This window comes from Cetorhinus maximus, chromosome 4 (assembly GCF_964194155.1).
Source record: "Cetorhinus maximus chromosome 4, sCetMax3.hap1.1, whole genome shotgun sequence".
In the NCBI taxonomy this organism is placed as follows: domain Eukaryota; kingdom Metazoa; phylum Chordata; class Chondrichthyes; order Lamniformes; family Cetorhinidae; genus Cetorhinus; species Cetorhinus maximus.
In genome coordinates, this window is record NC_135882.1 from 63,939,251 (window position 1) to 63,951,932 (window position 12,682).

The window sequence follows — 12,682 nt, forward strand, 5'->3', positions numbered from 1 at the left end:
GTATTTAACCATTTTGTAGTATCCATATCACTGTTGAAGATGGTCAGTCATTAAATATATCACAATGGTAGTGTATACATTACAAAACTAAATGAACAACATTTGAAATAAAATAACTCTCAGAATTTCTTTCCTGTTGAAATGCATCACTCTGTCATCATGATGAAAGTAACTCCATCTTAAAGAAAAAGAAGTTTAGACATTTCATGAAGCTGGTGCCTCTTTAAGATGTCATATAAATGCCACATTCTTTTTATTTGAGCAGGAGTTGGCCATTTGGCCCCTCAAGCCTGCTCTTCCTTTCAATGAAATCACGGCTGATCTGAATGTGGCCTTTATTCCACTTTCCTGCCTGCCAACCCCCTCTCCCCCCCTGCATAACCTTTGACCCCCTTGTCAGTCAAAACTCTGTCAAGCTTGGCCTAGAATATGTTCAATGACCCAGCCTTCATTGCTCACTGGGGAAGAGAATTCCAAATAATAACGGCCCTCATAGAAGAAATCCCTCCTCATCTCTGTCTTAAATGGGAGACCCCTTATTTTTGAACTATGCCCCCTAATTCTAGATTTCCTCCACGACATCTACCCTGTCAAGACCCCTCAGAATCTTATGTTTCAATAAGATCACCCCTCATTCTTCTAAACTTCAATGAGTGTAGGCCCCAACCTGCTCTGCTCATCCTCACAAGACAGCCCCCCGTCCCAGGAATCAGCCTAATGAGTATTTTCTGAACTGCTTCCAATGCAATTATGTTGCTTCTTAAATAAGGAGACTAAAACATTACTCTAGGCGTTGTCTCACCAATGCCCTGTATAGTTGTAGCAATAGTTGCCCACTAAAAATACTCCATCACCCGTGCAATAAAGGCCAACATTCCATTTGCTTTCCCAATTACTTGCTATACCTGTATGCTGACTTTTGTGATTGATGTGCAAGGACACCCAGATCCTTCTGTATTTCAGCATTCTGTAATTTCTCTCCATTTAAATACCCAATTTTTTTCTAAGTAGATACTAATTGTTTGGGGGGGTGTCTTCAATCATTGGTGAAGATGCATCCCATTCCAATTACTTGCCCTGTATTTAGCTATTAATCACTCATTGGAATTCGATTTATTTTAATTTTTGATGTATATATGTATAAGCACAGATGAGGGATATTGGATGAAGTAACATATTTGCAGGGTTAGTAAATGCAATGTTCCTACAGTGCAGTTTACTTACGCTAGTAAAACCAGGGTGCTGGGGAACATCCTTTCAGTGTGGAAAGAATGTGGTGTTGTTCATTCAGTCATAATTGTTGAATGTTTCAGTACTGCTCCCTTTGCCTTCCTGTCAACTGAGATATAAGTATATTTGTGAATAGTTCTTTCGAGAAGTACTAGCAGTTTATAATTGAGATACAGGATTTCACAAATGCCATTGCGAGTTAAGCAAGACTTTGCCACAATATGGGCATTATGCTACAGTAGGGAAAACCAATACTGGTTGTTACAGACTATTGCCTGTAACTTGTTGGCAGTATTACCTACATGCAAGTGCTGCTACATTCTAGGGACCCGAACACTTTAGATGTTACTTTTTAGCCTTATATCGTTACCAGCATAAATAGTGACAAATTCTTTGAAATAGGCAGTAACCTATTTTCTGAGCAAGGAACCACAATGTATATAAATAATATAATATCAAAAATAAATGGATGAATACTTATTGAATGCTGCCGATTTGCAGTTTTTGCAGTAACCTTTCTGCAGTTGGGATCATCAGTAAATGTTATAATTTTCACAAATATTAAAATGCACAATGGAAATCAGATTCTTGTGTATAAATCAGAATTTAGTTTAACTCTATTTTTGGAGTAGGGTAAGGAAAAGAACTTACTCGAAGATAACTGTAAGCTTTGATTAGCCTTTCTCCATTTTTGCTTTACCATCTGTAAGAAAAAGGCATAGGGTTGGATTTAGTCATTGTGGCAGGGGTCCCACCGATCGGCCCGAAAGCGAGAGAGGAAGGTGGCAGCAGGTTGCCGAGGGGCAGATGCTGTTGCCACAGGTTTGGCCATTGCTGCCGGGACTGGGGAACCAGAGTGTGCCTGACTAGGAGCCCTGCTCATGAGCCCCATGGAGGCCGCCAGGGTTTACTTGGCAGTCTCCCAACAAAATGGAGGGAATCCTGCCGCTTGTAAAATTCCAGCAGAGTATTCCAACATTGCAGGAAGAGGCTCCTAATTGGCCACTTAAGTGACTCAATTGACCTCTGGGTGGGAGGGTCATCTGCCACTGGCAAATTGCATGATGGCGGACAAGCCACCCCCACCACCACCCTCTCCCCAAACCAACCTCCTTCCCAAGCCAATTTAAGTAGAATAGGAAGATTCTTAGAGTAGTGGGGACCTGTAAATTCACTGTTTCTTCCACCTTTGGAAGCACTATGGAATTTAACTGGGCATTAGAGCCCTGTGATACTTAGTAAGCTCTTGTTTGCTTAATGCTAGGGTTGTTTTAGTAGAATCTGAGTGTTTCAGACTTTTAAATTATTCAGAATGACAGTTGACATCTCTTGCTGCCTTAATCTTCACCAGATGAAAGAATATTTGCACTGAGATAATAAATTAAACCCACTTTATTGTGCTACACCTGCTCAATTTGTGTATACTAAGAAATTTCAGCCTACTGCTTCCTACAGGTCGTGATGCATGCTTTACATACTTCCAAGTTCCCAGTGGAAGAACAAAGTGAGAAGGCTGATTGCTGTGTGTTAGTGGGAATCTTCTGGGTTGTCACCTGCTTCCTTATGATTCGTGTGATGTATCTGAGGCTACTCGCATCTTGTTTGATGCTTCTGTGGCTGTCTTGCCTTGTTTACTTTCTGACCCATCTTCTATTATGGGGAGAAGGTGAGGGACAGGTAGAGTGGCAGGGCTGTAAGAAGCATCAACCACATCTGTGTTGATTCCAGGCATTTTTCTACTGTAGGGCACTCCCTCAGTATAACCTGTGATATGCATAGAGCAAATAATTGGGCAGCAATGAGGACATTGAAACTTGCACAAGCGCTTACTCCAATTGCCGAGCACGTCAAAACAGAAAAAGATAACATTGAGGGAGATTGGAACTGAAAGCCCATAGTTGCAGCCTGAACATTCAGAAGAGGTTATCCAACTTGGCTTTGGTCCAATGCTGTTGCATTTCAGATGGCTAAGATTTGGCCATGCTTCCTGGTTCACTGCAGTTCTGCTAAATTATCATTCTTCATTGCACAGACACAAGTGATGGACTTTTCCACGTACATTTGCAGGAAGCATGTGCACTCTTATGCCCACAGAAATGTTGCTGATAAAATAGTATTTTCTTTTCAAATGCTGAGTTTGTAATGTCCAAATTCCAGGATGCAGACATACTCCTCCACTGCCACCATCTTCTACTCACTGCTATGTTGTGCATCACCTAGTGCACCCACTCCAATCTGCTGCACAGACGTGCCTATGCTGACACTTGTGATGGGTGAAATGAGCAACACAGATGCTGGGTGAAATGAGCAACACAGATGCTGGGTGCTGAGAGCTGCAACTCCTTGTGAGGCATCTGTAGGAAGCAAAGAGAAACGATTTGTGAGAATATCAGCTACACGACACTCATTAAAATATATGGGAGAACTGTGAGGCAGTTGGTTTGTGGAACATGTGGGCTGACTGCCTGGGAGGGTGCAGCAATTGCACTTGTGCAATTTTAATCGTTGGGTCCCATTTACCTGGAGCCAGTAAGCTGTCCACCCAAAATGGACATCCATTGGCAGATTGCCGGGTTCAGACAGGTGCTACATCGGTGCAACAGGGTAAGTCATTGGGGTGTGGGGTTGAGTGTGTTTGGGGAATGCAGGAAGTGGGGGGTGGCGGTGATCACAGGTTTGCTGCAGTTCAAAGCATTATTTATGTTGTCTCTCAAAGCACTTCTGGAATGCTTGGCTCACAAAAGTAAGTTGTCTTTAATTTTGCTTACTTTGGAAGGCCTCTGCTTCTGGCCTGAAAGCTTGTACTGAATGGAGCATCCATGGTGGACCATAAAAATGGCTGTAGGCATCCTATCAAATCAAATTGGGCTCTCATTAGCCTCGATTGGTGTGATTCCTATCTGACTCAGACTTATACATTTCCTTTTGGAGACCCTTGTATTAATACTCAAGTTTACACTGTGGCATTTGAAGTGAATCATATGGGTGGGGGTTAATCTTAATCTAAATTGTCTTGCAGGAAACCCTGGGGATGACTTGGAATGCCTGTTATACACCCTGCATATATTACTCATTAACTTTTGACAGGTTAGGTAAAATTACCGCTATGGTGCTTCGTCAGAATGAGCAGGACTTCAAAACCTCATTTTGTTATGTATAATTTTGCCAAAGTTTGCATACATGTCTAAGTTGAGACAATAAGCAATACATCCAAATATACATTTTGAAGGATGAGGGCCTGACTGGCGCAAAGCTTCCAAGAACAATCAAAGTGTAAACAAGGCTTACTAACTGAAAGATGAAAACATCACCTTTTCCAAACATCTAAAGCTTGTTGCAAAATGTCCACTGGTGAGCTGTGATATTTAAACTTGGCTGGGCAGCTCTTCAGAGATGTTTCCACTGTGCTGCCTTTGTTTTGCGTGTAAATGAGGTAAGTCTGTAAATCTTTGCTGCATTTCTGGCAAAGTAATGCCACCCAAGTGAGGGCAACCTTGATATTGAATCTTAACACTCATTTCTTTTTCTAAGAAAAAAAGCTGTGATATGCAAATAGCTCTTCTTGGGGATTGAATATAGAGCTAAGTGAAGAGGTGTGTCAATATAATGTCTGAATTTGTGGTTAGGAAAATATTATTGGCAAAGAAACTCAAAAGGATATAAGCTTTTCCCAAGTTAGATTTACAGTTCTTGCTTTCTAAGTAACGTTACAAAATACATGAAGGTTTCCTTGTGTTATACAATTCTCATATACTTAATGTGGCCTTCTGAAATCTCAACTTAGATGGTTAGCATCCCAGGTCTATTAAAATATCTCTTATTTCAAGCTCCAGTTAACAAAGAAAGGTGATTTGTTTGCTTATAACAAAAAATAAATTTACTATTTATATTTTTAAAAATATTTGAGGTTTAGAATGCATCACTCATGGAACATTTTTTTAACTAAACCCTCAGAACATCTACTTATTTTTGTTCACTATATTTGTGAAAGTAAATGTTTTAATTATCTCTCTTGCTTAAATGCTTTTTTTCTGCTGGCTTAACATTGGTAATGTGCTTTGGTTTCATACTTTGGTAGATTATGAATAATAACTTGAACAAGTTAATGATCTAATATTTACAGAAGGAATTAAATGTTTTGATTAGCATGATGCTGTTCATTTACACAAAGATTAGCACATCTAAGAACACAAGAATATGGTCTCAATGCCTCGAGCAAGCTGAAATTTTGAATGCTTCTTATTGGCCTTGATTTTGAGGTCAGCAGTGAGGCAATGATGCTTGCTGCTGATCTCTAAGAAAGCTGTACACCCAGATTTAGTGATACATGTGGTGTAGACTTTCTCTTTCCCAATGGCAGTCTCATGACAAGGTGAATCTCCAGGCAGCAGCAGTGATGTCAGCAAACAGGATAAGCAGCCAATCACATTGAACTATTCTTAGAGAGCAAGCCAGGAAGCTTGAAGGACACTTAATTTTCACACAGTGCAATAAATGATTGATTTAGCTAGTTTGTTTGCATTGTCATTTTAGCTTCCATATGGAAATTTTACATCACAATGGAGAAATTTCACATTCTAGAAATATAAAGTTAGCTTTTCGGGATTAATGAGGGTGTTTAGAGGTAATTATGAAGTTAGTATGCTATTTAAAAACCTAATTACACTTCTTTCAACATTGCACTTTTTTCAACGCAAATAACAGCATCAGAGTGAGAGCGCTTGTCAATTCATAGATTTCCCATTGGTAGCAATCTGCAAGAACTTCAACATTGCACCCTCTGGAAAAGTGTGGAATGACTGACAAACTTCTGGATTTCTGCGCTATCCTGCAGATGTGCAGACTCCCAAAGTTACTGTCAGTTTCGGTGGAGTAATGCCAGTGAATGCCGACAGTTTTGTTGTCATCGCCACTGCAAAATCCATGCCCTCATTTAATCAATTTTGCTTTTTATTTTCGAGCTGCATGGTATGTGCCCTAACTAGCCTCTTGTCTTTACTTAGACTTCACATTTGAAATACAAATGGCTAAGCCAGGGAAATGCATTCATTGGCCTTTGGGGGCAAATAAAATGCTTTTCTCTATCATGCAGATATATAGTGAATAGAATGGGCTTATAGAATTGGATGCTTACAGTTGAGTTCTGTTAGTACAGTGGGAATTAATTTTTGTAGTATGGTAAATTACCCTAAGATTTAAAAAAACAAACCCTAAGAATTTTTAACGAACATTTTATATGATGGACTCTCCTGTCACTTCGGATGAGCAGAACAAAAAATGGTTTACAGTCTATTTTGATGTCTCATGCATGATTTTGGACCACATCTCAATTTGTATTACTAATTGCAAATACTGCTTATGAAGTCAGTGTTGGAAAGAAGCATTGGCTTTGCGCTGCACTCACTTGTCCTGAAGGCACTTAACTCTGTTATCCTCAAATATCAAAATCACTTGATGACAGAAACATCTCCATTTGGGTCTGTCCAAGGTTGATTTTTTTTTTGCCATATATTGGGATCCCGCTTGCAAGCTCTGTGGTTGCCTTTCAGTTCATCTTTATATCTAAGTTTTGGATGTCCTGTGGTACGGGTTCCCATGCTCAGATAGCTGTAGAGTGCTGCCTTTGGTTTGCGGGAATCCTCCATGTGAACCTCATGACTGACCCCACCAAGGCTGAGCTCTGAGCCTGCTCTCAATGCCAGGTGTGCAGCACTTTGTAAGAACCTCAGTGTTGGGGACTTTGTCCTGCCACCTGATGTTGCAAAAAGATCTCAAACAGTGAAGATGGAATGCTTCTCGTTGCTATGTGATGCTGGTAGGTTGTCTAAGCCCTGCACTCATAAAGAAATGATGCAAGAACCACAGCTTGATAGACTTTGATCTTTGTTCTGAGACAAACACCATGCTCTTTCCAAAGTCTGAGTTATCATGCCAAATAGTGAGCTTGGTTTTGCCAAGCGATGATTGATTTTGTCATCCAGTTGAGTGTTATTGGAGAGGATACTCCCAAAATAACAGAACACTGAATGAAGGGGTGTGTTGTTGATATTGACTGTAGGGTCTTGGGAGTATGTGGCAAAGGACGGATTGATGCACGATCTGACGTCTTCAGACTTATTGTCAGGCCAAAGTGCTCTGATGCTAGGGCAAAGTGATAAACAGTTGAATGTCCTCCAGACTACGTGCCGAGAGCGCTCAACCGTCCGCAAACACAATTTCACTTGAGCTGTTCAGTAACCTTTGTGCAAGCCTTAAACCTTTGCAAGTTGAAGAGGTTGCAGTCTGTCCTGAATTGAATGTGTACTGCTGTGTCAAGATATTTGGGGGTGTACTGCAGAATGGCTGAGAGGTATATGGCAAACCGAGTTGGAGCCAATACACTTGCTGCCTTGGTGCCACTGGTGACAGGAAAGGCATCTGATGACACATCACTCTGCATCGAGCTGGCCATCCCATCATGCCATTGTGAAATGAGTGAAATGATTTATAGAACAAACTAAGAATTTTTAACAAACATTTTAATATACATCTATTAAAATGTTGTATTCCTACAATGCTTGTCATATACAGAAAGAGGTCTTAGTGGAGGTTAAAACTAGACACTAAAAAGGAGAGGGGGAAAAGTGAAAGTTTATGTATGAAAGCTTAGCCAGAGGTCTTTTGAAAGTATTAAAGGAGGGGAAGAGGTACTGGTGTTTAGATGGGAGTTCCAGAATGCAGGGGCCATAGTGACTGAAACAGTGGCTGTCAGTGCTGGAGCAAGGAGTTGAAAGTCAACAGTAAGCTGCAGTTGGAGGAGTGAGGACCTTACTGGGGTGTTGGGATTTGAAGGCAAGGGCGAAGATTTTGAAAATTAATTTGCTGTGACTTGGGGGCAGGTAGCGGTGAGGTGATGAGAGTAGCGGTGATGGAAGTGCAGAACTTTGTTTTGGAGGAGACATGGGTCTCAGTCTCCTAAGTGAGTTATAGTTTGTGAAAGTGGAGTGGGCAACAAGACAAAAGTTTGAGATGCTAATCTTCAACATGATGATGATTTATATTAGAGTATCAGCAGCAATGGATTGGACAGAGGTAGGTGATGTTTTGCAGGTGGAAAATGAAGTGGTTTCTTTAAGGAGTGAGGTGGGGAGGAGGTTGTGCTCATTTATTCAGAGTTCAGATCAGGACCAGACTTCAGTTTTGGGTTACAAAAACAAAAATGCTGGAAAAACTCAGCAGGTCAGACAGTATCTGTGGAGAGAAAGACGGTTAACGTTTTGAGCCCGTATGACTCTTCTACCCTGAAGAAGAAATGTTAACTCTGTCTTTCTCTCCACAGATGCTGTCAGACCTGCTGAGTTTTTCTAGCATTTTTGTTTTTGTTTCAGATTTCTAGCATCTGCAGTATTTTGCCTTTTGCCTTCAGTTTTGGGTTGGTAGATGTATAATTTGGGGTAACTCATTTTAGGTGAAATCGGGTGAAGATGATGGCGTGCCTGTCACAGAACTTTCCTGATTTTCCTTCCATTATTTTAAATCGAAGGTATGTTATCCAGGCTCTGTTGGGGATGTGCAACTGGATTTTCCCTTTGTTCAGGCAGTACTTCACATCCAGGAGATGAAGACAAAGATCTATCCTGTTGTGTCTTTACCCAAGTGATAGTAAACTGATTTCCTCCAATGGATCTGTCTTCCAGGATTAATTTACAATCATGACAACGGAACCGGGCTCAGACTCTGAATCAAAGCAGGATCAAGAACAGAAGGAAGCCTCTGAAAAGAAAGAAGCAGCAGCTGAACAACAGCAAAGTGACGCGCATCAGGAGGAAGACGGTATCGACAGCCCCCCTGCAGGAATTGTCAATTCTGAGACAAAGGAGCAAGTATGTTACACTTTTATACACCTCCTTTCAATAAGTCACATCAGATGATGAAAATCACTAAATCTTAAAAGTTCTCTATAATAGGAACCATTGCAGTGAATGATTAAGAAATATGCTCAATGTTGATTACTGTTGAATTTAAAACTGAAGTGTCTTGCTGGTGCTATGTTGCTAAAGTTTCCAAGTTTGATGTTGGTCTAGGGCTGTGAGCATTAACATTATATTCTTATTAGCAGTTGGAAGGCTAGTATGATCTCGGGTTGTCAAGTTGGAGAGGTTCTCATTGTGATATAAAACAGAACTTCTGTAATATGGCTTCAGCTGTCCAATGAAGATTTGCAAATATATTGAGCAGATGGAAAACTGGCTGCATTTGCAGCTTGTTGCAGGAGATAGAACCTCCAGAGGGTGGATGAGAATGGATAGAATATAGTGTAAAACTCTCCTTGTTTCATTATCTGTTGTATGTACTCTATGCTACTAGACTGTGTAGATTGCATTATGAAAATTAATTGGTCTCATATCACTTCAATGCCTTTCATTATTATTAAACTTGCATCTAAACAGTGGGTGGGATTATAGATTTCACCCCAGTTTGTAACATTAGTGGCTTGGTTGATTTGCACATCCATCGAAGGGGTAGCTACTTTTCTAGTTGGATGAGAAAATATTAAGGTCAGTAACTGGCTGAAAATCAGTTAAACAACAAGCTGGCAGATTGGAGTGCTTGACTCAGCTGGAATTTAAATTTGGAGACAAAGTGCTTTTTTTTTTTGCTGAGGCAATCTCAAATTTTACCTTCTGAAAAGAAACTAAAGCTTACTTGGCCCAGGTGCTTCCTACTTTTTAAGTTACCTAATTTAAATTTGAATGTAATAAGGTATTCAAGGTATGTCCAAATATTTTAAAACTCCTAGATTTATTCAAACAGTTGTTGTCTCTTCAACTGGTGATTGAGGTTATATGGCAGCTCTAGTCAGAGACTGATAGCTTAAGAGAGTGGTTAGCACCTGGAAAGACCATTTGTTTTATTTTGAGTTGTCCATAGCCACAAATTGCATTTCCACTACTATGAGCGAATGTTTGTGCATTAGTGATTGTATATATGTATTTTTGTATGTACAGAGCTTCCAACATCAACTCCCACCAGAAAACTTGTGTTTGGCGAGTGTGCAATTAAGTAGCTACACTCTCAAATCATTATAACCCAAACAGATTTTGCGTTTAAAGTGCTCAAGTGGCCTGTCAAACAGAGCTCACTCTGTTATTCTCCAGGCAGTGCCAAGCCCAAGGGGGATGAAATAGTTTCTCCAATGGATACTTGCACTCTTGTGGTTATTGAGTTCAGATCTGAATAGAGTTTAGTTTCATCGTGAATTTTGCATCACTGTGAAGCTGAAATGATGACACAAATGTGATAGTACAACCGCATCTTGAATCAACCTTTTATTTCTTTTGGACAGCATCTTGTATTTGCTTTGTGTAATCTCTATACATGTTGTGGCTTAGTTTAGAAATTCCCCTTGTTGTGAACTCGCCACAAATGCACATATTGTTTGTGTTATGTTCTATTTCTGTACAAGTATATCTCAACGTTTTCTAATTAAATATAAAAATGAAAGTTTTTGAAGTGATAGATTAAATGGATAAAGGAAATGCATCCAGCGTGATGCCTGTAAACTTCCAGAGGTGTTCGATGAAGTGTCTCGCAGGCTTGTGAAAACTTAGGCGTATAAGAGAAAATGTAGCAGCATGAATAGAAAGTTGGTTGACAACAGAAAAGGCACAATGTACTGCATTGCTTTGCTTGAATAGGGTTGAAATTAGTCAGCATTGGGTCTCATTTTGTTCTTGAGATATTATTGGACCTGTGACATCAGCGAATTTCAATATCGTACATCCCAAGTTTTTGGCAAACTTTTTTTTGATTTATAAATATGACCATGGAGTTGAAAAATGAAGTGGTACAAACCAATGTTTAGGCCATAGTTAAATTAGTATGAGTAATTTTGAACACCCTATTATAGCACCATTATAGAAGCCTACAGAATGTGCAGCATAGGTATGTCAGGAGAACATCAGGATGAGAAATTGTAGTTGTAAGAAGTGACTTTTGACATTGGAACTATATCCACAGAACAGATTGGGCTAAGAGGATATTTAGAATTGTAGAATGATCCAGCACAGAAGGAGACCATTTCACCCATGAATTTGAATTTCAGCTGCGTCAAATGCTTTCATCTCACTTTACTGATTCTCAGTGTTTCCTTATCCAACTAGAAAACGTTTCCACTGCTTGGTTGGATGTGCACATCAACTGAGCCATAAATGTTAAAACTGGAGTGAAGTCTACAAATCCAACTGATGGTCAGATGATAGTCAGATGATAGTTTAGTGATAAAGGAAGGTGGTGAGGTGGGATACAACACTGATTAATTAATTTTTACTGCAGACCATGTTGTGAGAAGTATCAGTAGTAAACAGAACACACGAATCATAACTATGAAATACAGGTTATATAATGGAAATTTTAAAAATTACAATGAGTTTTATGCAGAGTAGGGAAAGGCTATTTCCTCTTGTTAGGTAACCAGTAACAAGGGGTTATCAATTTAATATTGTCACAAAGCAAGTAGAGACTTTGCATCCTTTAAGGGATAAGTAGATAAGCATTTGTAACAGAGGAAGATAGTGGGCTATGGGGGAAGAGTAGGATGGTAGGAATAATGTTAGATTGCTCTAGCAAAAAGCTGGCACAGGCATGATGGGTCATATCATCTATAGCTGTGCTTACACTATGATTCTGTAAAAACTTTGTAAACTTGGTTTCTAATTTAATAGTATAAAATAGCTTGCCATTGGGATGTCGCATTAATCTTAGTAAATATAGTTTCATTTTTTTTACAGTTAAATATTGAGGATAAAGCTGCATAACGCGATTATTGTTTGTAGTAAACTTTTAACTGTGGAATGGAACTTGTTCTTATAAGACTAATCATTTGAACAAATCATTAGATTGGTGAACGAGAAAAGGAGGCAGACGGAGCTTCTGGTAAAGTTACTGTGGGTCAGCAGGACGACCATCAGACTGAGGACGACAAACTCTCCCAAAAATCCTCTTCCAGCAAGTTATCTAAATCTCCTCTCAAAGTTGTAAAAAAGCCAAAGAACATGCTGTGCAAAGTGACCCTACTGGATGGCTCTGAACACACATGTGAAGTTGAGGTAAGGAGACTGATTGCATGCTCATTATTAACCTATTTTGAATCCTCCATTTTTTTGAGTACATACTGCCCTAAAAGCTACAAATGAAAATGATTTACATTTGCTGCTGTGGCTCAGTTAATCCATTTCAGGCTACAAATCGTACATTTTTCTCCAGAAATCCCCTGGTGCAACATCCAGAAGTTATATTCTGAAACTCATTGGCTACTTCTAATAAGCAATTTTAAAGCCTGGCAAAAAGGGTGACTGAAACATGCTGGTAAATGTACAGAGAATGTACAAGTGCTTTAAAGGTTTACTTAGGGATACTAATGTGCTGCTTGGAATAATTTGCTGTGCTAGGTTGGTGACAGCTGGCGCTTCAA

General features: G+C 39.7%; 1 protein-coding gene across 15 annotated transcripts in view; it reads left to right on the plus strand.

The window, feature by feature from the left end:
* LOC144679648 (band 4.1-like protein 3) overlaps nt 1–12,682 on the plus strand; it is a 299,756-nt gene that overhangs the window by 142,556 nt on the left and 144,518 nt on the right. For 14 of the 15 annotated variants that reach the window (XM_078540233.1, XM_078540241.1, XM_078540244.1 and 11 more), the window contains exons 2-3: nt 8,907–9,092; nt 12,108–12,317. In XM_078540233.1, the coding sequence (XP_078396359.1) occupies nt 8,922–9,092; nt 12,108–12,317 (381 nt within the window). In that variant the 5' untranslated portion in view covers nt 8,907–8,921. The remainder of the gene's footprint in view (nt 1–8,906; nt 9,093–12,107; nt 12,318–12,682) is intronic. The other variant, XM_078540247.1, reaches the window with a different exon arrangement.